Genomic DNA, 23,640 nt, shown 5'->3' with positions numbered 1-23,640 from the left:
TGTTATCATTGTCAATGATCACCATTAAGAAACTGGGATAAAACAACTCTAATGTGCCTTCGATGTGTTTATTGATAAATACTAATTCTGCATTGGACTGCCACTTTTCTTGGTCGTTGGCTGTATTCCCAAGCTTTTAACAGCAGGCTGTCATGCAGTAATTAAACACTGGAAGTGTTCCCAATTACTTCCACTCACTCTGCCAATTTCCAGGGTCTCAACCTCTGATTGTCATGCAGATGTGTATTTCTGTTTAAAAAAAAAGCTTGTATGTAAATAATTTTAAACCATTTCTTCTTTTACATATACAATATTTTAAAAAAACATACATGATTGTAACATTCATGTGGATGGTAACAAGTGCAGTTATTATAGCCTGTACGTATAATCCAAAGGAATTACATGCATCAAACTTCTACAGCGTGGTCAGTCAATGAGGACATCAGCACAGTACAATACCATTAGCTCCGTAGATTAAGTGTTCACTGAGCAAGAGAATGTTAAAAAGCTCAGGTACATCACATTGCCAAAGCAGAGCCAACCATCAGTGGCCCATGTTGACGTTAGCCCTTGGCAGAAACTGAACACAGGGAGTCAGAAGTGATGTTGTCTGTACAGGGAGACCAGGCAGTTTCAGTGCCTGTCATGTAACAGATGGCTGGATGCAAATATTGATCTCACTAGTAAGGTATACATGGGGGTTGTGCACCAGACTGGGCTGAATCCAGAACTGAATGGGGCCTATTCTGGGGGATCCATGGTTCAGCTGAATCAGATGGAGGCAGCCCCAGATGGGCCAGATGGGTCAGGTGAGGTGACCCAGAGTGATCCAGGACTGTCCGAGGGTGGGGTGTTGGATGAGCAGAGGCAAGAAGAAAGAGGTTGGGTAGCAAGAAGGAGAAGCAGTGAAAAGGCCTAGGAGGAGAGAAGATGGATGTCCTGGGCTGACTGTATCTTCCCAGGAGAAGTTAGGGGTGGGGTGCCCTTGGGTGCAGGGTGCAAGCTGCTCCTTCTCAAAGTGGCTTTCCCTCCCGATCTCTCCTGCTGCCTGCCCACACTCTGCAGCAGAACCCACACGAACGTCCTTCCCCACATGGAAGCCACTTGTTCAGAAACGACACACTGGAGCAAACACCCCTGCTCTCGGCTGGAAGAGGGCAAGGAGACACAGCGTCTCCCAAGTGACCTAGAAGCAGCCTGGCATTAAAACAACAACAACCAGCTACACAAGGAAAATCCTGCTGCCCATGCAAACTCTAGCAGATGGCAATTGAAATAGGTGAACTCCAAAATCCCAGTTCTTTATTTAAAGCAATCTTTATTGTTGAAGTGTTATCAGGCAGTGGCATTATTATTATTATTATTAAACCAATGCAGCCTTTAAAAAGAGATCCTTACATTTGGGATTTGTTGAGTGCAGCATTACATTTCAAGGTGTTCCATAAGCTCAGTTTACTCTTCCATCTTGCTTCTTTTCAGTTAGGCATCTTCTTTCTTTCTTTCTTTCTTTCTTTCTTTCTTTCACAAAGCCTGCTCATTTTCTTGGGAACATTTTCCTGTAAGAAACAATTAAAAGGCTATTGCAATATTCTTTACTCATCTCCTCATCCTTATCATCTTCCCCGTCCTTGGCTTTTGGATTTTGTGGCAGCAAAATAGCTATTTAATCCAGGTTAGTCATGTTAAAAGCTCTGAGACAGCCCTAGTATTGGTAAACTGTAGATTGTATAGCCCAATGCCTGATATCAGGAGAAGAGGGCTCAGAATCAGGCTGGATGAGAAACTGCAGGGACAAAGCGGGGCTGCACCTGGCATTTGCCCCCCCCCCCCCGCCCAGTCCAGCTACCGAGATTGTGCAAGTGGTAAGAAAATCAGTTCGGGGTGGATGGAACTATGAGTTTCACTTCTTTCAGTTTCTCATTTTTCCAGGTTTAAATTCAGCTCTCCACACTTCCACAGCAATTTTTAAAACGTGTTGTTGTTTTTTAATCCTGATAAAAACCTGTCAGCATTTTCATGTGAATTTCTATTAATAATCATATTTCTGTATACCTAATGTACACATTTTTGCAGAACACTCTGCCCATTTTATAGTGCATTTTGATCACATGACCTGGCTGGAGAGTCATGATTAAAATACAGAGGTTATTAAGACATATAAAGAGGTTTCATATGTATTCTTGCATGCCACCCCAATCTCCGAGTGGTGTGAGATTCCCGGGGTTCCAGGCACTTACCTAGGGTTCTTGTTTCCTTCAGAACGAGGCACAGCAGAGACTGTGGTGTCTTTATGATATATAGTTTATTTACACATATATACAACCTGAGCCTACGATGGAGGGGTTCACAACATTAACACCCTAATAGGTTCATTTCTCCCATAACTGCAGTCTTGGATTCAAGCAGAAATCAGACATTGCTCTGACTCTCTCTTCAGCTTGCTGCTTTTCGTTTAGTTCACATTCCTGCACTCTCTGTTCTCGTCTTTCTAACTACTGCAAGTTGAGGGAGGGGCCCCATCAATTTGCCATCTCGCACAGAGCCCCTTTCCTTTGCTCCCCTTAATGGCTCATCTCCCAGGCGATCACCTCATCATGAAGGTAAAAATATAAAGGGTAAAGGGACCCCTGACCATTAGGTCCAGTCGTGACCAACTCTGGGGTTGCGCCGCTCATCTCGCTTTATTGGCCGAGGGAGCCAGCGTACATGTGGCCAGCATGACTAAGCTGCTTCTGGCAAACCAGAGCAGCACACGGAAACGCCGTTGACCTTCCCGCCGGAGCGGTACCTATTTATCTACTTGCACTTTGACATGCTTTCAAACTGCTAGGTTGGCAGGAGCAGGGACGGAGCAACGAGAGCTCACCCTGTCATTGGGATTCGAACCGCCGACCTTCTGATCGGCAAGTCCTAGGCTCTGTGGTTTAACCCACAGCGCCACCCGCGTCCCATCATGAAGGTAGCCCGGCTTATATTTTAACACTTGCTTGATCCAGGGGTTATAATGGTGTCGGCATACAGCCTGCTCTCCCCTCCCTCCAAACTCATAACACTATTTTTGAGCTAACGATACTGCCTCTTCCTCCCCCAAACTGTGACATCCACGTGTGATTGCTCACTCATATTTATTGTTACTTTTCCTCTCCTGCCTGCTGCCACAATTAGCCCCCCTTTTGTGGCTTCTGATTACTGCATTTCTGGGTGATCACCAGCCAGTTGGGGAACTATACAATGAAACAAGATGAAATCACAGTGCAACGCAGCCAATCATGTTTGTCGATGTGATGACATCACTGGAGGGCAAACAAAACTAATTGGCAATGCTTTTTTGAGCAGCACTGCCCAAATGGTGGCCACTTTTGCCTTGAGTAGTCAACTGCTCACATCTGGGGCGGATCTACACTCATGGTTTATAACGTTAAGGACGGATTAAGGAATGCTTTTCATAATGTGGTGGTCACATTACGTTTTGCCTGTAACATTAATAATGTGTTATTCAAATGTGACACCAAAGGGTGCTGCAGAGAAACCAGGAGCCAGCAGTAATGGAAACTGAATTGCTATGGAGGAACGTTTTTTAATTCACCAGTACGCCCTGTGACATTTTAGAAAGATATATCTAATATTGTTCTAATAATGTTAGAAAGGTCAGTGTAGATCCAGCCCTGCTTTCATATTGGTACAATAGCCAATATACAGCTCTCAGCCATTTCTGTACTGATGATCATGTGTGGCTAGCTAAGGAAATTACAATACCTTTTCTTTTTTCTACGTTCCCGCATGCATTGGCCCAGTCGTCTACTAGGATGGGAGAAACCAGGTCAGCAAACTTTGGCAGGGGACACGCAGATGAGCAACCAGGAAGAGTTTGTTGATAGGGGTCCTTCATAGTGTGATTCCGAAAATACATTTCAACGGTTTGCTCTCTGATTTGCAGAACCAAGGAAAAAAAGAAGAAGGAAAATGTAGCATAAGTTAAATTATAATGATATGAGGAATGAAATGGAAAGGCCTCGACAGCCACAGTTATTCGAGAACAACTAAACCCAGAGTCTGTAATACCACACAGGCAAAAGCAGATCTCAGTCTTGACCTGGGCAATGTATGGCAATTAAAACCTCTCAGTTGTATTGTAATGAGTCTAGGGTTAAACTAAATGGGTTTTTGGGGGTACCCAGCTATTAAGATTCCTCATAGAAATACATTTTCAGCTCCTGCCCTCCCCAGCTTCCGAAGTGAGGTGAGCGAGAAGTGCATGGGTAGCTCGGGTGGTCAGAGCAAGGTGCTGATAAAGCCAAAGTTGCAGGTTCGAACCCCATATGGGACAGCTGCATATTCCTGCATTGCAGGGGTTGGACTAGATGACCCTCGGGGTCCCTTCTGACTCTACAATGTTATGATTCTATGACAGGCCCTTTTTGGGTGAGATGCCCTGACATTGACGCACACTCCTAAGGACTCCTGTTTGGTGCTAAGCTTGGTGGCTGATATTTTAGGTTGTCCTTATTTATCTATATTGCTACCCATGTTTTAACCACATTAGCCACTAAGAGATTTAAAAATAAATAAATTTGAAAAGCTAGGTAGACAAAACGCCATTGTGATTCTGGGCCCTAGATTTAAGCCTCATGCATTTTGGGGAACAGTCAGTACATGGACAGTAATTTTAGAATTTGAATGCACGCATATATTTTTTCCTCATTTGCAGCGGAAAAAGTTCCAATTGTTGAGGAAACAATAGAATACTTGCCCGTTATCTTCTTGATACAGTTCAAAAAACTGGCAAGCTGCATATGGTGGCAGCTTTTCATTGTAGATATTGAGTGCCATCTGCAAGGCACCAAGTGTAGTGTCGTGCTGTGAAAAATAAACCCAAACATACATCTGTAAAGTTTTGTGAATGAAGGTAGCTTCTAAAGGTAACTATTGGTGATATTGCTAATTTGAAACCTTTTCATTAATTGCTAGATGCAGAACACTATTCAGCAGACTTGAGAATGTATAACATATATTCTTCCTTCACCCATTCTCCATCTCTCTCTCCTCTCTCTCTCTCACACACATAGAAAGATACAGACAGACAGAATCTAGACACATATAAAAAAAGTTGTGAAAATGCTTTTTTTTAAAAAAAGTTTGAAAAATATATAGAATTTGCCATAGCTCACCAGCACCATCTAGTGTCACATTTGTATAATGCACTTTACAGCACACTTAAAATGTTTAATTTGCAGCTGTATAGCTGAATCCATAGAGACAGAGAGACAGGCACATTTTCTCATTACCAGTTTCTGGCAAGTACATTGGGTCTTAGGCTTGCTAGAGAGTGAATAGGATCTCGGGGTTTTAAACTTAAAAGCCAGTTTGATGCAGTGCAGAATCCTGCACAGATTTAAACTGCTTAATGCTATAATCCTATACCCACGTACCTGGGAGCAAGTCCCAGTGAACTCAGTTCTATCTAGGATTACACAGTAAATTCCAGTTGAGATTGATCAGCCGAACTATGCCCCCAACTTCAACCAAAGTTTTTAGGGGAAATATACTCACTGCAGAATAGACGAGCATTTTCCTCTTTTCTGAACCTTTAGCAGCCCTGGAGATTTTTTCTAGAATATTTTTCACAAGGAGACCTTAGTAGAAGTGAGATAGTGTTGATATTGATGGAGAAAAAAATACTGCAAAATTACTAAACCTACAGTCTGAATCTCACTTATCTGGCAGTAAGCGCCATTGAATTTACAGAGGAATGACCTCTTGAGTAGTCAAGGTTAGGATTGCCCTGTAAATTGTGAGGTTTCTATACAGGATAGCATAGAAAGGAGCAAAAAAAGAATTGATTCAATATAATAATGAATGACAATAATATCTTAGCCAATTATGCAATCTCCAGCAATTAACAGGGGCACCATCCCGACAAAATTGTCACTGGTCTCGCTATAACCAGGACTTTGGCTGATTAAACATTCTATGTCCTTTATAATGTGTTTGTGAGAGGGGGGGTTATATTGTTTTGCTTTTGTTGTATCATGTATTTTGTGTTGTTGCTTTGTATTTTTATGTTGTGAGCTGCCCTGTGCTCTTCGGATGAAGGGCAGTGTTCAAGTTTAATTAATTAATACTTGTTATTCATTGGTCAACAGGAGGGTCAAGCAGATGTTTAAAAGCACATTCCTATACAGTACATGTCTACCAAGAAGTAAGTCCCACTGAGATCAATGGACTCACTCCCAGGTAGGTGCATACAGGAATGCAGCCTGTTTCTCTAAACTGAAATAAATGGAATTTATCAGTACTTAACTTCAAGTCTGATGTGTTTTATAGCTTTGAATTAAAAACTGTCAATAGTTACTAGAATAGTTTTGCTAGATTGTCTTTCTGTTGCCTCTTTCTATTTGAAATGAAAAATCGCCAAGAGTGGGAGCTATGTCCTTATAGCATGGGAAACAAGCACTCAAGCGATTACATATAAATATGATATAATTCCAAATCCAATCATCAATCACTGATAGCATGCAATTAGCAAGTGCCCTGGGTGAGTTGTGAGTCTAATACTGGTGCTATTTTCAACTGTGATTCTCATTGGAAAATAGATAGTTATGCCCAGACATCATGATAATTCAGTGTGTATCTAAATGGACTCTGTACAAGCTCTTATATCTCAGCGAGATCATTAAAATCATTTAGAGGACCGCTGCTAACTGTCCCTTACATTGTTGTTGTTGTTTAGTCATTTAGTCATGTCCAACTCTTTGTGACCCCAGGGAACAGACCACTCCAGGCACTCCTGTCTTCCACTGCCTCCCACAGTTTGGTCAAACACATGTTGGAAGCTTCGAGAACACTGTCCAACCATCTCGTCCTCTGTCGTCCCCTTCTCCTTGTGTCCTCAATCTTTCCCAACATCAGGGTCTTTTCCAGGGAGTCTTCTCTTCTCATGAGGTGGCCAAAGTATTGGAGCCTCAGCTTCAGGATCTGTCCTTCCAGTGAGCACTCAGGGCTGATTTCCTTCAGAATGGATAGGTTTGATCTTCTTGCAGTCCATGGGACTCTCAAGAGTCTCCTCCAGCACCATAATTCAAAAACATCAATTCTTTGGTGATCAGCCTTCTTTATGGTCCAGCTCTCACTTCCATACATCACTACTGGGAAAACCATAGCTTTAACTATACGGACCTTTGTCAGCAAGGTGATGTCTCTGCTGTTTAAGATGCTGTCTAGGTTTGTCATTGCTTTTCTCCCAAGAAGCAGTCCCTTACATTACAGGGCTCAACTAGAAGTCAGGGCATTTAACACTGCTGAACCAATGCTGACTCAGAAGGCACCCTCGCTTTTGAGTTTCAGGCTTCTCACGAAGATCTTTTAATGCTGACAGGTCTTTGTAGCTGTTTAATTTTTAGTTTTAGCCGGTCACCTTAGTGATTATCTGCATTTTATTATTTTTTTAATGGTGTTTTATGTTTTAACGCGGTACACTAGCCAGATATTTTAGGGTAGGGGCATATAGAAATACTTTTATATACAAAACAAAACAAAACAAAAACAAAAAAACCCAGCAACAATAAGATGTGACTTTAAATTTCCCATTTTAAGAAAATTACATTTCAAATGTAAACAGTCACCGACTGTTTCATTTTCATCACTACAACTTATTTATGTTTCCTGAGCCAATTACAGATTTAGAAAAAATATATATGATACAGTAGTACCTCAGGTTAAGAACTTAATTCGTTCCTGAGGTCTGTTCTTAACCTGAAACAGTTCTTACACTGAGGTCCCACTTTAGCTAATGGGGCCTCCCGCTGCTGCCGTGCGATTTCTGTTCTCATCCTGAAGCAAAGTTCTTAACCTGAGGTACTATTTCTGGGTTAGCGGAGTCTGTAACCTGAAGCATCTGTAACCTGAAGCATTTGTAACCTGAGGTACCACTGTAATGAGATATTTAGAAATAAATACACTTACTGCAGCATCACGAGTGTGATGAAATAATATAAACATAAGTACTGCAAGACAACTAAGGCAAAGCTAGAAGGGACATGATCCAACCAAAGGTAAGCACTTTAGGAACGCAGCCAATAATTTGAAGGAGGAAGGCACGTGAAATGTCAGTGCAATGATGGGAGTGCTCATCTAATACAGTAAGATGAAATTCAGGTCAAGCAACACCTGAGTGTTTCCTTTCGTGCCTCAGTTTGTGTGGGTGTTTGATACTACATCATGTTATTTGCATTGCGGTATTAACAGCTGGCACAATCTACTGGGCATATAGGTGATAGATCCGTAAACTGGAAAAGCTGTTTCCAAGTTCCAAATGGTATGTTTTAGCTGCAGTTAAAAGACACTTAATAATTTGCCCACTCAGTTGTTTTAAAAAACTCTAGGCTTTCTAAAAACTGAAAGGCATTCTATGTGGGGTGCCCCAGGGCTTGCCTCAGAAGGTGCATCTGGAGCAGAACATGGCGGTTAGGATGCTAACTGGGGCAACCTGTTCAGGAGTGGTTCACCAGGTGGGGCGGAGCCACAGCAATAACTTCCCGGCAGCAGTGACACAGTGCTAGTTTGATGCTGGGTCCCTGGTGGGAGTGCCAGTTTGTGTCTCTGCTGGTGCACCACACATCCCCAACGTTGTTGCTGACTTTGTGTGTGTGTGTGTGTAATAATATTTTCTTGAAAATTTGATCAAAAAGGTTTCGATGATAAAGAAATAAGGCAATACAAAGAAAAAGAGAAGAAAAATAGACACAAAAATGTGTAGGAAAATATATATGTATACATACGAAAAAATACCCTAACCCACACATTATTGTTACTGCCAGGAGGTTATTGCTGTTTCTCTGCAATAGGACCTATCATCAGCACTGGACCTATCATCAGCATATAACATCTGTGCTGAGGGATCTACACTGAGGGATCTACCATGGTACTGGGCCAGGTTTAATGTTTTAGTACTGGTCCTTAAGAGCTGGGACCAGGATACCTGGGAGATTGCTTTATCCTATACAGTGGTACCTTGGGTTACATAAGCTTCAGGTTACATACGCTTCAGGTTACAGACTTCACTAATCCAGAAATATTACTTCAGGTTAAGAACTTTGCTTCAGGATGAGAACAGAAATCGTGCTCCGGTGGTGCAGTGGCAGCGGGAGGCCCCAGTAGCTAAAGTGGTGCTTCAGGTTAAGAACAGTTTCAGGTTAAGAACAGACCTCCGGAACGAATTAAGTACTTAACCCGAGGTACCACTGTATATATTAGTGCTGCAGTCATAACGGGAGATGCTTCTTGCATTGTTGCATGCTCCATGTTGAAATGCAGCTTTTAGTGTAGCAGCCCCAGTATTGTGGAACGCCCTTCCAATGGATATCAGACAGGTGGTGGCCTTTTTGAAACGTTTTCTTAGCGTTATAAACCATGAGTGTAGATCCACCCTGTGTATGAACTTAAAACTCCAGACCACTAGACTATTTCATAACCACACTGAAAACCAGATTATTGCACCGCAGTCCACCTCAGCTACTCCTCAAACTATTCATTTATCATCAAATATTTTTTGCCTGTTTGTCCATTTCCACTTATTTGGAGCCCTCTAGGGCTCGATAGCACCCTGGATTGTCCTAGGAATGGGGTGACTATCCTGTGGCTCTCCAGATGTTTCTGGGATACAAATCCCATAATCCCTGACCACTAGCTGGTTGGCACTGGTTGGAGTTGGAGTTCAACAACATTTGGAGGACTATCAGTTAGCCACCCCGTCCCAGAGCCTGCATCCTTCAACTGGAGAGGCAAGGATGAGTTATAAGCCCAGCATATGCCACAATAAAATAGCGAAACAAAATGAACATGTGCTCCTCAACACCACTGCTCCACCAGTTAAGATTCTCCATCACTGATTAAAATTGGCTTGCACTGATTAACCCACTAAGGCTTTTTGTTAATTAAGGTACCAGTTACACCAGTTAAGAGCACCCAAGCCCTAAGGCCTGTCTCGTTTCAGCTAGAGTGTGCTGCAAAGCAAGAGAAGTCAATCACAGTGCCTCAGTGAAAGGGACTTGGTTACCTCCTTGCAGCCGCGCCTTCTCTTCTCTTTTGTAAATCCCAAATAACGACGACAAGGATAACACGGTCAGCTCAGCCAGTTTTGCCCTCACCTCTTTAGCAGCCCACACAGGAAGTGTCAAATTGTGAATAGACTGCAATAGAAAGAAGCACATTACTCTTATTTTTGAAATACCTCATTTTGTAGCTCTGTTTTTTATTGCCATGTTGGGCCATTGTTCTCTCTCTCTCTCTCTCTCTCTCTCTCTCTCTCTCTCTCTGTGTGTGTGTGTGTGTGTGTGTGTGTTGTTTCAGGAAGTGCAAATTGCGTAAATTCAGATTAAAATGCAGACTGAACTATTTCCTCACCCATCTCTACCTCTGGGCTCCTGCCATCAATGTCACACTTGGATTTGCTTTCTGACTCTGGCAGGATCCCTCTAAGTAGTAAATCACACTATGGATTCTACCTTGCTCTCCTGCGCACCAAAACCATGCCACAAAAAGCTGTTGAAAGCTACATGGTTGATATAACCCCTGTTCATAGATGGAATACAAACTTGGAAGGCTCTAGAAGGCTCAAATTTGGGAGTCTGGAAACAAGGCCTGGCAACTTTATTCTCTGTACCTACCAAAGAAACTTGAAGGCAGAGAGAACGGCGAGTCTAATGCCATCATGTCTGAACAGAAGTGTTCAGGCAGGATCAGGTGATTTAGGAGCCAATAGAGCTCTATCTGGCTTTATATTTTTGCTGTCTCCGGCCTTGCTTTTAAGTCTGAGCAAATTTTCATTCAGTTCAGATTGAGGTGCCAAAGACTGGACCTGTTGAGATGTAATGTCAAATGTCTGTTGAGATGTAATACCCTTATACAGTGGTACCTCGGGATGCGAACGGGATCTGTTCCGGAGCCCCGTTCGCATCCTGAATGGAACGTAAGGTGCGATGGCGCGTCAGCGTGTGCGCAGGTCGCGTTTTGCCACTTCTGCGCATGTGCGTGATGTCATTTTGAGCGTCTGTGCATGCACGAGTGGCAAAACCCAAAAGCACTCAACCTGAAGCACATTCAACTCGATGTATGACGGTAATAAGACTCAAGCTCATACAATCTTTCCTTCACCTCCCTGCTGTCTTTTCTTCCGTTGCTCTCTACAAGATAGCAACTTCAGGTCTTGGTTCAATGTCAAACCATAGCTTGCCATTCTATCTGCAAAGGCAAACTATGGTTTGTGCTTGTCTGCTAAATCAGGGATGGGAAATCTGTGACCTACCAGTTATGGCTGAACTCCAGCTCCCATTAGGAAAGCAGGGAAAGATGTAGATCAGCAACACATGGGTGTGTGTGCACAGATTATCCTGTTCCAAACCATGGTTTACTGTTACATCTGAACAGCCCCAGTACTTGGTACCTTTCTCTGGAAATCCTACCTTTATCTGACAAAATATTCTAATGAGTTGCAAAAATATCCACCTTCCCATCATTTTCTAAGCCAAATAAAATGTATATGTAGACAAAACATTCCATATTTTCTTTAACTATTATGCACTTGTATATGAACACCTTCACTCCTTTTAATTTTCTTAGGTGCTACTGAATAATTAATTATAAGTCAGGGTTTTCTCCCTGTCTGATGGGAGAACTCAATAAAACTGTAAAGATTTTTTAAAAAGAGAAAAATACCTCACAGAATAAAGTATCCTGTACATGCCAGATTTTGAAGTTGACCAAATTGGTGAGATCTTGAGGGTCATATCCTGAATATAAACCTATGGTTTTTATAAATTCCTGAAAAGAAATGAGAACATGAATACTTCAGATGCAAATCAGACACCAAGATTTTCTAATATTTTCATCACACAGGTTATGATTTTGCACACTGCTAAGCATGGATAGGTGGGTGGAATGTAGTCACTTGCCACTTAAGATTTCATAGGCTGCAGTTCTCCCTATAGGTAAGTCACATTAATATCCATCTTATGTATTATTGCACTCTGTGTGGAGGATTGTATCCATAGGCTCTGCACTAACACTGTGGCTTGTTTCAGTTGATCATACCTTGGCTTAATAACTAGCTGAGATATAAACTTAGCCTTGTGCCCGGGTACACAGCAGTTTCCTCAAGTTTCAAGTTTATTGCGGCCAAAGCCAGTGACACTAAACACCACAAGATCAGACAACAAGAAATCAGCAACAACTTCAGAAAAGAAAAAAGGTTACACAAGGGAACTTCGCAGTGTGCCATTCAACAGAAGAGATTTACGCTTCTTAATTACTAAAGTGCAAAATTTAGCCACCTCATATGATATTGAGCTTGAGGAATCTTCCAGGAGGTATTTTCGAAGAATTTCAGGGGAGGATTCCAAATAATATTGAAGGGGTATAAATTTTGATAGAAGCGGTAAAATAAGTTGAACTCGTTCTTCACTATAGAATTCGCAAGATAGAAGAATGTGTGTGACAGATTCTACCTTATTAGACATACAAGGGCAGAGATGCGCATGCATTGGAACCCGCGTGAATTTGCCATACAGCACTGCTGAGGGCATTGTCTCAAAGCGGACTCTAGAGAAAGCCCATCTATAGGCTTCGTTAGTGATGTTAGTTAAGTAAGGGGCAGCTGCAAAATTAGGCCAAGCTTTTAAACATCTATACGTCTCTGGGAGTAGGGCGCCTTCTTGTTGTAATTCGATATCATAAAGTCTCCGAGTGATAGTAGCTTTTGCCTTGTTCAGAGTTCCAATAAAAAGATTTTCAGGGTTTAGGCCAATTTGTTTGATCTTGTTAGTTATTTGCATAAGCCAAGGAGGATAGGGAACTGCGGCCAGGAAGCAAGGTAATAGACCCTTAGGATTGTAATGGATTTTCAGCCAGAGGGATATTGCTTGTTCCCAGACTTTTAATTCCACTCTGGGCAGTCCTGCCTCTTGCCTTAAGACTGCATTAGGTGTACACTTAGGGGTAGCAAATAATGATCTTAAGAATTTAGATTGTACTGTTTCAAGGGTCTTAAGGTTGGCAGAGGGACTAATTTGAGAGCCATATAGAAGTTGGGCTAAAGATTTTGCCTGAAAGACTGTTAGGGCCATCGGGAGGAAGCCAGCTCCTTTCCTTCTGAATAATCTAAGGATAGCATTTGCACTTCTTTCACAGCAGTTTCCTTATTCCCTTTAAAGTGCACCACAATTTATCCCAGAATTAACCCTAGTTTAATTAACCATAGTTTCTCATTCCATCCAAAGTGGATAAACAGGAAATGCAGGATCTTAAACCAACTTCAAGCATGTTTTAAGATAGGGTTGCTATATTTCAAAAAGTGAAAATCCGGATACAAAAGCTCTTGACCATTTTTGGGGAAAGTTGTTGAGCTTTTTGGGCAAAATCAATCACACTGCCGACATGAGACATGGGTTGCCATATGTAGGGATTTTCCTGGACATTTTCCAATATCTGCCCAGACACTGTTTCCAACTGCAGTATTCTGGGTATGTCTGGAAGATTCTGGATGTATGGCAACCCTAGTTTGTGATCCTGGCTTGTTCCGAACTTTCCAAACATAAATTTCTCAGTTTGGAATAATTAAGGGATTATAGTTGACTGAAGATTTCCTGGTTAACACAGGAAGGAAGGGGTGGCATCCGAACACAATGTGTGGGCAAATTACTCATCTGAACTGATAATCTGAACTGGGCCTGTGTTTATTGTTCGGTATGCATAGGTCTTTGCATATAGAAATACTAAATGTTTTAAATAAGCTAGTTTTGATACATTGAGGTTTAATCTAACAGTAATGCAATTACCCACTAGAGTTCGAAATGTCTGGACCTAGGCTGTAGTGGAAATATTACTGACACAATACCCATCCCCAATCCTGCACAAAGTACCTTGTACGGTTGAATTTTGGCCTGGAATTCACTTGATTTCATCGTTTCCTTCAGAAGTTCCAGGTAGCGTGGACAATTTAAAATTGGATAACGTAATTTCTGAAACAAAAATGACACAACTTGTAACCATAGCTGTCAACGTACAGATTTGAAAATAAGGGACCAGCAGTCTCGAAAATAAGGGATCAGCAGCCAAAATAAGGAATTTTAGTCAACCAGCTGAAATACGAAGTTAAAAGGGACCAGATAATTTTGGAGAGCAGCGCTGGTTTTTAGCCCTTCGTTTCCAGAGGTTGCTGCTCAAGACACCAGCTGATGAAACACTGCAATTAAATAACTACAAGCAGCAACCACTTTTTGCGAAAAACGACATCCAGCAAATACAGTTTGGATTAGAGTTAACTCTCTGGGCAGGCACGTATTAAACATCTTCATTAGAGGATTTACTCAGGTAAATACATCAAATAAACATCTGAATCATTTTATTTTATTTTATTTTTTCCCATTTTCTATCTCTGGGCATAGGGTTGCCAAAACTGAAAACACTATAAAGGGGATTGGAACCCCTGTAGAACTAAAATTATCCAAATCTGTTTAGAAACTGCATATTGAGATCTTCCATGTTCCTGTATTTTAACGTACATTGCACAACCATGCCATACCAAAATAAAATTATCTTTCTTATTTTGGCCTCTAAGCACTCTTAATTTGAATGTTATTTCCCTCTGGTAACAATATCCCATTAAAGTAAACCAGGTTCACTCATATCAAGTCCCGGCAGAGTTTTGCAGTTGTGAATTGCAAATAAGAAAGTGCCCAACTAATTCCTTAATGTACATAGCAGTGTAATCCTCAGTGAATAAAGGAGATATTGCCTGTTGTGGAGAAGGTGTCACTTGGCACCTTATAATAGTTCCAGTTTCATGGACTGCTATATCCCCAAAGCATTTAACCTATGAGCATTCCCACCATAAATGCGAGTATGTCCCAAGGACTTGGCATCCCAGTGAGGAACTAGAACTCATGTCAGACAGTCTGTGTGGCGTTAAGGAGCGTCTATGAATCAAGGAGTTGAGCCTAAGAAGTTTTGTTCCTTTTTCTATCCTCCCAACATCTGATGCAAACATTGCAGGCCAAAATCCAGAAATGAGTGGAAGACAGATGAGAGAAGGTGGGGAAGAGATGATCAAAATTCTTACTTCTTATCCCTCAAAATGTGTGCTATATTATTCTTGCTTTTCCAGCTTTGGGAATGGCTGCTCAGTGTGGTATCAAGACTGCAGCTTGTTTCTGTTTGGCAGGGAAGCATCCTCAGAGTCAAGCTAAATTAATATTCAGTGTTCTCTCTCGATTAATGAGTAATGCAGCGTGTGGGGAGTTGCACCACCTCAGCCTTCACAAAACTCCCTCACCCACCATTTAGTGAAAAGAGGAACCTCTCGCATTGGTATCAATGGGAGTTTCTGCCCTCAAAAAGATAAAAAAAAAAGCTAGTTGGCTCTGTGTGAGGAACGTTGTCAGAACTGTGAGGTTGGGCATGGGGTGGTTTCACCTCAATGCGCCACATCCTGCATTGCCTGACACAAGGGAGTTTTGGTGAGGAGATTTTGAGGGGAGAGTTGAGTTCTGAGAGAACTGAGAGGGAGGACATAGAAAGTGAATAAAAGACAGAGACAGAGAACATCAGCCATTTGCCCTTGCACCACATTTCCTGAGCAGCAGCTCTATAGTGACAGCAATTGAGGCCCCGCTTCCTCAACCTCAGCCCTCCAGATGTTTTGAGACTACAATTCCCAGCATCCCCGACCACTGGTCCTGCTAGCTAGGGATCATGGGAGTTGTAGTGGTTAAGAGGAGTGGACTCGTAATCTGGTGAACCAGGTTCGCGTCTCCGCTCCTTCACATGCAGCTGCTGGGTGACCTTGGGCTAGTCACACTTCTCTGAAGTCTCTCAGTTTCACTCACCTCACAGAGTGTTTGTTGTGGGGGAGGAAGGGAAAGGAGAATGTTAGCCGCTTTGAGACTCCTTAGGGTAGTGATAAAGCGGGATATCAAATCCAAACTCTTCTTCTTCTTCTTCTTCTTCTTGTAGGCCAAAAACATCTGGCGGGCCGAGATTGAGGAAGCCTGCTTGAGGCCTACAGTTCATCGCAGCACAGATTATGTGACCAGGAATAGGTCTAAGAGATTCACTTGTGGCTAACTGCCAGTTATTAGACTCCACGTGACTGGTGTAGTAGCTCTTGCCCAACTAAATTGCAGCAGCATGCAACCAACAGGCATCAAAATGAGAACTAATTATTCCTGGCTCTCCTGTTACTTGACAGATGATTAGGATGACGACTGATGAAACTCTCTTGGTTCGCCCTGGGAAATAACCTGCCTATCGTGATACTGCTGGGAAAGGGTTGTAAGGGAGAACCCAACAAAAGGTTTCGAGGAAACAATTGGAGACTTGCAAGGGAGACGTGTCTCCATTGTGCCTTTAAGAAAACGCTTTCCAAATGTCCTTTAGTCTCCAAAGCTACAAAAACCTTAAAGCAAGAAAAGATACTGTGTGCTTTCTGTAGCACCATACAGTGTGGCGTAAGATACTGCTTGGATCTTTGCCAAAGCTCCTTGCAGCTCTGAAACATCTCAATATATTTTGCTGCTTGTGAAAGTCCAGTCGGTGCTACTGTTGTATGAAAAAATATAATAGTAATAGACAGAAAGCTTTATATAGTTTTATATACATGTACAAACTGCAGCATTATCCTTTGTTGAAAACAGTACAGTGGATACAGAGTTGTGCACATTTAATTCAGTGTTGGGATTGGCCCTGATAACAGCTACAACATCACACCAGCTGCAACACAGCCAACTGTCCCTGCAGGAGGACAAGACAGTTCGCTATGTCAGAACTAGAAGTCAAGGAATCAACTCATCCTCAACGGGAGCTTGGCCCCCAAATCCTAAATTCAAATGCTGTTTCCCTCAGCAGAAAGTAAGGCGGGGCTATAAATAAATGAGCTACAAATGGTAATGTGCTTCTTCTATATGTTGCAGAATCTCTGATTAAGGGAAATGATTATTTTAAATGAACATTTGCATACACTTCCTTCTCGGTATACTGTATTAGGTTTCTGAGGAAGAGCCTGGAAGGCAGACAAAATTGGTTATGACTCTGGTACTCACCGGATTTCTTTCCTTTGGTACAACATGCACCGTGATAGGTTGCCACAGGATTTTAGGATTCCAGATTTGATCACCCGTAGGAGGGTACATACCAGCAAGATTTGCTTGGGCACTCATAATGGTTCGATCACTTTCAGTACTCTGGATCAAAATCTAGAAAGGGTTAAGGGAGTGTGTCAAGACCCAGGATCTGGACTCAGAAACCTCTTCATTAGAAGTGGGAAGGTGTCATGGGATCTGAGGGCATCTCAGCTTGGTAGCCTTTGAGGGACCCTCTCTAGCAGAGGCCTCTACTGATGAAGAGGAATAAGTGTATCCAAGGACTGTGCTTCATCTGTTGCCAACCCAAAGGAATGTCTCCTAACCCTTCGAATATCATCAGATACCAGAAGCTTGGGATGCGGCTGGCGCTGTGGGTTAAACCACAGAGCCTAGGACTTGCTGATCAGAAGGTTGGCTGTTCGAATCCCCGCAACAGGGTGAGCTCCCGTTGTTCGGTCCCTGCTCCTGCCCACCTAGCAGTTCGAAAGCACGTCAAAGTGCAAGTAGATAAATAGGTACCGCTCTGGCGGGAAGGTAAATGGCGTTTCCGTGCGCTGCTCTGGTTCGCCAGAAGCGGCTTAGTCATGCTGCCCACATGACCTGGAAGCTGTACGCCGGCTCCCTTGGCCAATAAAGTTAGATGAGCACCGCAACCCCAGAGTTGGTCACGACTGGACCAAATGGTCAGGGGTCCCTCTACCTCTACTACCAGAAGCTTTACTCCAGAAATTTCCTTTATGCTACACCCAGAAGTGGCAACCATTGCTGGAGGAGACTTATTAACACCACTGGAATGTTTGTTGAATAATATCAAAACATCCCTTGGGTTTTCTCAGAATCTGATGTTATGAACCACACCAATCTCTTTCTTGAAAATTCCCTTACCCACCTCTTCTCGTTTATATTCAGCACTCAGGAAGTTTGAGTACCTCTTCTTTATGTATTTTCCAAGTTCATACTGCTGGTGCATTCCAATCTGTGGGAGCAACAATAGATACATGATTTCCTCTTGAAGCCAGAGTTCGGTCTTATGGCTTTTCCAGCCCTTGTGGAGAGCCAAGCATTACCCACCCCGGCTGCTTTCCTAGGGAATGATTGAAGAAATGTGACAAAAATGATCAGAGGCTGGAGAGGATCAGTTTTCCATGCAGGTGGATCCACCATGTGACCCTTTTGCTCTTAATATTAAACATTTCAGAGCAGGGGTAGGGAACTGCTTTCTGCCAGAGTGCCGGATCCAAGCATAGCAATTCCTCCACGGGCCAGGTCAGTGTTTCCCAAAGTAGGATCTCTGGCTGTTTTTGACTACGATTCCTATCATCCCTGACCAACGGTCTTGCTAGCTAGGGATGATGAGAGTTGTAGTCCAAAAACAGCTGGAGATCCAAGTTTGGGGAACACTGGGCCAGGCTGGCAAATGGTAGGGCTGCCCACTTGTCAAGCACGTGACATCAGATGTGAAAAAGTTAAAGCCACAGCTGCAGATGCGACATTGGGAGTGTGCTCTTGATTGTTCCTTTGGAGCCACAGTTGATCCTTTGGTGCCATTTGAATTTGGTGCCTCTCCCTGTTGCACTGCGGTTGGCAGGAATTGGATACGCTTGGAGTGAGCAAGAGCTCCTGCGTATCTGATTCCAGTTGAAAGCAGCATGACAAGGTAAGGTGCCATGTACAATCGGCACCCAAACTAAAGCTGTGGCTGGAAATGAACAGTTGGCAGTTCACTCCTGGTAGTCCTTTGATTCAACTTCACATGGGACGTGGCTGCAAAGGATTGGTCGGGATTGTGCTCCTGATGATTCCTTTGCAACCATGGCTCAACCTTTGGCACTGTTTGAATCTGGTGCCTTTCTCTGTTGGGTTGAATTTGAAAGGGATTTGATACACTTGAGAGGGAATGAGGTTTTGTGTGCATCTGATTCCTGCCCAAAACACGGCATGAGGTGATCGACAGGTGGGTGCAGCTGGGCTGAAATGGTCTTGCAGGCCAAATAGGATGGCCTAGCAGGCCTAATCAAGCCCATAGCCGGAAGGTTCTCGACTACTATATCACATTGCCGTTTTTATTAGAGCTGTGCACCATATTCACCCGAGTTCCAAGTCCTGAGCCAAATCAGGCACATTCAGAGGGATTTGGGTGTTGGATAAGTCAGGTAGAGACAAGAACTGATCTCTACAGGTCAGATTAGAGGGCCTACAGCAATCTGTGACTATCAGAGGATGGGGGATCATGTCTCTTAGAGCTGGAATGAAATTTTGTACAAATTCCAAATTCCAGAAGTCTACTTCTTGAAAATTTTCAAACCAAACTTTATGAAAAGCCAACAAACCTTAGTCAGTTGTCCAAATCCCTGTGGCCAGGCACTTTCATTGTGTAGGCTGTTAGGATAGACTTCAATAGGGCTTCTGTCACCATGCCGATAAATCTAGTAAAAGAGGGTAAACAATGCTAAAGTAAAATAGTCTAATACGGTTATTATGATAGAAATGGGGGGGGGGGGAGAGACTCAGCAAGCACCAAAACATAACTTCACTTGGGGGCTAGATATTAATAATATATTATGCCAGCGGCAAACTAGGAAAGGCTGTGAGGTAAAGATGGGGGAAAGTTGAAATAATTTATTCAAGTCTGTTCAGCCAATACAATTTTAGCCTTCCAATTTACTTTCAGCAACTTGATGAGAAGGATCACCAGAATTTAACTTGGATGGCTCGCAAGCTCCTTTGTAATCCCAGTGATATGTAGCAGTAGCAGTCAGATGGTAAGATGGCATCACTCACCTGACCTCACTTTGCCCATGTTCCTACAGCTCACTGGGAGGTAGAGGAGGAGATGAAGCTGGTGCAATGCAAACACACCAGCAGAGCCATTCTGGGCCTCCTGCCAACGCGTTTGCACCCTGCCACCCTTTTGATCTACTTGCCGGTAAGCAGAAGCAACATGGGCGGCAGGAGATCAGGTGAGTGCTACCACACAGCTGACCACTACTGTAAAGCAGTTATGGGGAGTGGGCAAAATGAGAGAAAGAAAACGAACATCTCCAGGCAATCGAAGTTGCCTCGAAAGCTGCTCCGAGCATGTGATCATTGATCTCTACAAAGCCAATATTAGGGGGTTCCCCTCCCCACCACCTGCCTTCTTCCACAGAACTCAGGTCCTGGGGAATGTGGGTGGGAGTCAGCAGTGGTAGCCTACCCCGCTTCCTCCTGAACCACTTAACCATTCCCCTCTATCAGAGGACGGAGTTGTGTATGTCATGCAACTTGCTGTGCTACCTTTAAGTTAGCCTGCTGTCCTCAGGTGTGGTGAATAATACTGTCCCAACACTAGTATTAAATAAAAATAAACTTCCAAGCCAGTCAGCTTCTGCCTGTGGAATGTGGGGGTGGGACGGGACCGACTTGTTCTTTGTCTCAGGCAGCAAAACGCCTTGGGCTGGCCCTGCTTTGGAAAGGGATGTGGAAGTAATATATCACCTTGTCCTTATCCGCTCAGCGCTATTTGCTCGTTCTGTTAATGGGGTTTGTTTGTAAAATGCTGGAAGTTCAGGTTCTTCTGCTTCCATGGAACACGCCCATGTATCCACTCCAACCAAATCCACTTTGCACTTCAAACCAGTTTCAAAGGCACCAGCACTGTGCAATTTCAGAGATTTCTTACTATTACCTCTACTGTATACATTGCCCATAAAATAATAATCCTTTAATGGGGAAAGCACAAAGCATTGTTTTGCTGGATAATCAGACCTAAGCAAATTGTTTCCCAAAGCATAAAATTAGGGTCTGAACTGAATCGTTACTGCATGTGTATACCCATTGTCTACTTTCTCCAAAATGTCAATATCCCTCTGAATATCAGTTCTGAGGTCTCATGAGCAGGAAAGGGCTTTTGCAGTCATCTCCCACCTTCCATAGGCATCAAGTTGGTCATTGTGGCAACACATTAGACTGGTCTTTGGTCCTATCCAGCAAGCCTCTTATGTCTTCATGACGTCAGCTGGTTCAATAGTATGTTTTATCCCTTCTATCAGGATGCTGTCCTATGCTCACCTTGTAAAACTGTATATCTATTTACACGTAGGCTGTGATTATCCTCCCTTTGAACCTCATGTATCTGATAGAGCAGTATCTTAATGGCAGCAATCTAAAATGACTGCTCTTTTGAGTTTGTTTATAGATGAGCTCATTACACTTGAAGGCCAGGAAGCATTTCAATTGTTATCTTTATATTCTTTAACATTCTGATGCATGTTATATCTCTAAAAGCTATAGGGAGACTGCATGTTCTTTACTAAAGAGGCATAAGCTCCCTCATTAAACACAAGTGCATCTTAAAACAATTCAAGCAACCGGCGGAATGTGTTAGCATCAGTTTTTAATTTATAGTGTACAGGCTTACTGAACGGTGGCCCTCTAGCTGTTGTTGGACTAAAACTCCCATCAGCCCCAGGCAGCATGGCCACTGGTCAAGAATGATGGAAGTTGTGATCCTGCAACATCTGGAGAGCCACAGGTTCCCCCACTCCTGTAAATATAAGGTAAAGATAAAGGGACCCCTGACCATTAGGTCCAGTCATGACCGACTCTGGGGTTGCGGCGCTCATCTCGCTTTATTGGCCGAGGGAGCTGGCGTACAGCTTCCGGGTCATGTGGCCAGCATGACTAAGCCACTTCTGGTGAACCAGAGCAGTGCACGGAAACGCCGTTTACCTTCCCGCCGGAGCGGTACCTATTTATCTACTTGCACTTTGACGTGCTTTCGAACTGCTAGATTGGCAGGAGCAGGGACCGAGCAATGGGAGCTCACCCCGTCCCGGGGATTCGGACCGCTGATCTTCTGATCGGCAAGTCCTAGGCTCTGTGGTTTAACCCACAGCGCCACCCGTGTCCCTTCTGTAAATATAGGAGAGAGGAAAACCATGTACAACCCACCATTGAAAGTCTAGTTAATTCATGAAACCTTTGGAGAGCTGTACACCAAGGGTGGGCTCCAACTAAATTTAGACACACTGAAATGAATGGACCCAAGTTAGTCATATCAATTACTTTAAATGGGTCTTCTCTGAGTAGAACTAAAATTGGACACAGCCCCAAGAATTTCATCTTGAAGAACCCACAAACCAAACGCATAGTAGTAACGAAATATTTGCTTTCCTTTACTTACTAAGAGCACAAACACCAGCTCGCGACCCGATGCAGATTGAAGGAGGAGGGAGCCAATGAAGCCAAGCAAGAAGAAATAGAAACACTTGGAGTTTCTCGCTGGATTTGTTTCTCCCATCCTGGCAGCAGACAGGCAAAAGCTTTGCCTTTCCTGCATCTGCTTTTTAAAGAACTCAAATGGGTGGACACATCATTGGCATTTGCAGGATGATGTGGCAATAAGATGACAACAGACGTATTTCTTAATCGAGCTTCTTTTGAAAAGCTGCAGTGTGAGTCCCAGGCAAGGAGGATAAACAAGGGAGGAGGGGCCAAAACTTTTTTTCTAGAATCATTTGGTTCAAAAGGATATTTCTATATTGTGCTGCCGAAGGCAGAATCCCACACCTTTCTCCTCCCCTCACATCATGTAGGTGTGTGTGTGGATTTGTATATGGTACAGAGCAGAAGATGAAGGATATATCTGAGCAGGCCACAACTGTCCTATGCAGGCTGGCCATCCCAAAGTGGAAATATACTGCAGAGGAAGGGGTGTGTGGTAGTTGCGGGCCGTCCCAGGTGTCACCACTGCGGGGGGTGACAAAATGCCCAACGGCACTCACCGCAGGGCTTGCGGCACACCTGAGCCACACATCTCTCCTGCCCAAATGGTCCGCCCGCTGCCTCTCCCCCAGCTGTGTGGCAGCTGAGTGGGAGGAGGCAGGCAGATTCTGAGGCCCTGCAGTGTGTTATGCCCCTATGGGCTTCCTCTGCCACTGTATATAAGGTAAACCAGCTTTCTAACAGTTTCCAAATTGTTTGACATCTACTCATTCATTCCTTTTTGTGACTTAATAATTATTTTCTTACTCAGGGATCCCATCTCCCTGTTGGCGACTCTGCCCTGCACATCTCACTCCTTGCGACAGTGATGTTTATTATTATGAGGTCATAGATGTTGGGGTCAGTTCAGGTGGAGAGAGACAGACAAAGCCTGAACACCCATCGCAGAGGCATGAGTTGAAAGTTGGAATGGGCTTCCATAGATCTACTCATCAGGACTACTAGTCTCAGGGAAAATAGAGGGCTGGATGGCATTTCTCACCCAAAGCTAATGGGCCTCAGAAGGCCTCCCTTGGCGCATCATTTAATGTGTGGGGGCTGTGAGGAATCAGGAATGGTGCTTTCAACTGCTTCTGAGCTCTGAGACAGCTTGGGGTCACTTGGGGTGAATAATGTAGCAAGAGACAGCATCTACTGTCTTGTGAATACGTGTATACCGGAGAATGGAAGTAAGCAATTAAAAAGAACTTGTACAATTGGAGATTGTAAACTTGTGGCCCTTTTTTAATCCAAGATCATGCAT

General features: G+C 43.4%; 2 protein-coding genes and 1 long non-coding RNA gene across 3 annotated transcripts in view; 1 reads left to right on the top strand and 2 right to left on the bottom strand.

Moving 5' to 3' along the window:
- Window positions 1-23,640, bottom strand: part of LOC308459473 (lysosomal acid phosphatase-like) — an 84,729-nt gene that overhangs the window by 45,448 nt on the left and 15,641 nt on the right. The gene's annotated exons all lie outside the window — the stretch shown is intronic.
- LOC308459462 (prostatic acid phosphatase-like) lies at window positions 1,299-22,521 on the bottom strand. Its single transcript, XM_080974969.1, has 11 exons — window positions 22,297-22,521; window positions 19,463-19,558; window positions 18,022-18,108; window positions 17,091-17,243; window positions 13,914-14,012; window positions 11,713-11,817; window positions 10,055-10,187; window positions 5,551-5,633; window positions 4,747-4,857; window positions 3,757-3,922; window positions 1,299-1,556 (listed from the first exon to the last, which is right to left on the bottom strand). The coding sequence occupies exons 1-11, from the start codon at window positions 22,450-22,452 to the stop codon at window positions 1,522-1,524; spliced, it is 1,224 nt and encodes a 407-aa protein (XP_080831095.1). The 5' UTR covers window positions 22,453-22,521; the 3' UTR covers window positions 1,299-1,521.
- On the top strand, window positions 5,646-17,083 carry LOC308459577. Its single transcript, XR_013978177.1, has 3 exons — window positions 5,646-6,234; window positions 11,893-11,984; window positions 16,241-17,083. It is a non-coding gene; the product is annotated as an uncharacterized lncRNA (long non-coding RNA).

The sequence above is a fragment of the Podarcis pityusensis genome (genome assembly GCF_964106645.2).
Source record: "Podarcis pityusensis genome assembly, chromosome: 12".
In the NCBI taxonomy this organism is placed as follows: Eukaryota; Metazoa; Chordata; class Lepidosauria; order Squamata; family Lacertidae; genus Podarcis; species Podarcis pityusensis.
This window is presented reverse-complemented; position numbering and strand designations above follow the sequence as displayed.

Coding starts and splice junctions, on each gene's coding strand:
- LOC308459462 (XM_080974969.1), bottom strand. CDS start 22,452: ATGCAGGAAAGGCAAAGCTTTTGCCTGTCTGCTGCCAGGATGGGAGAA. Junction 10,188..11,712: donor AGGATACTTTATTCTGTGAG/GTATTTTTCTCT, acceptor TTTCTATTGCAG/TCTATTCACAATTTGACACT. Junction 4,858..5,550: donor AAATGCTCGTCTATTCTGCA/GTGAGTATATTT, acceptor TATTTTTCACAG/CACGACACTACACTTGGTGC.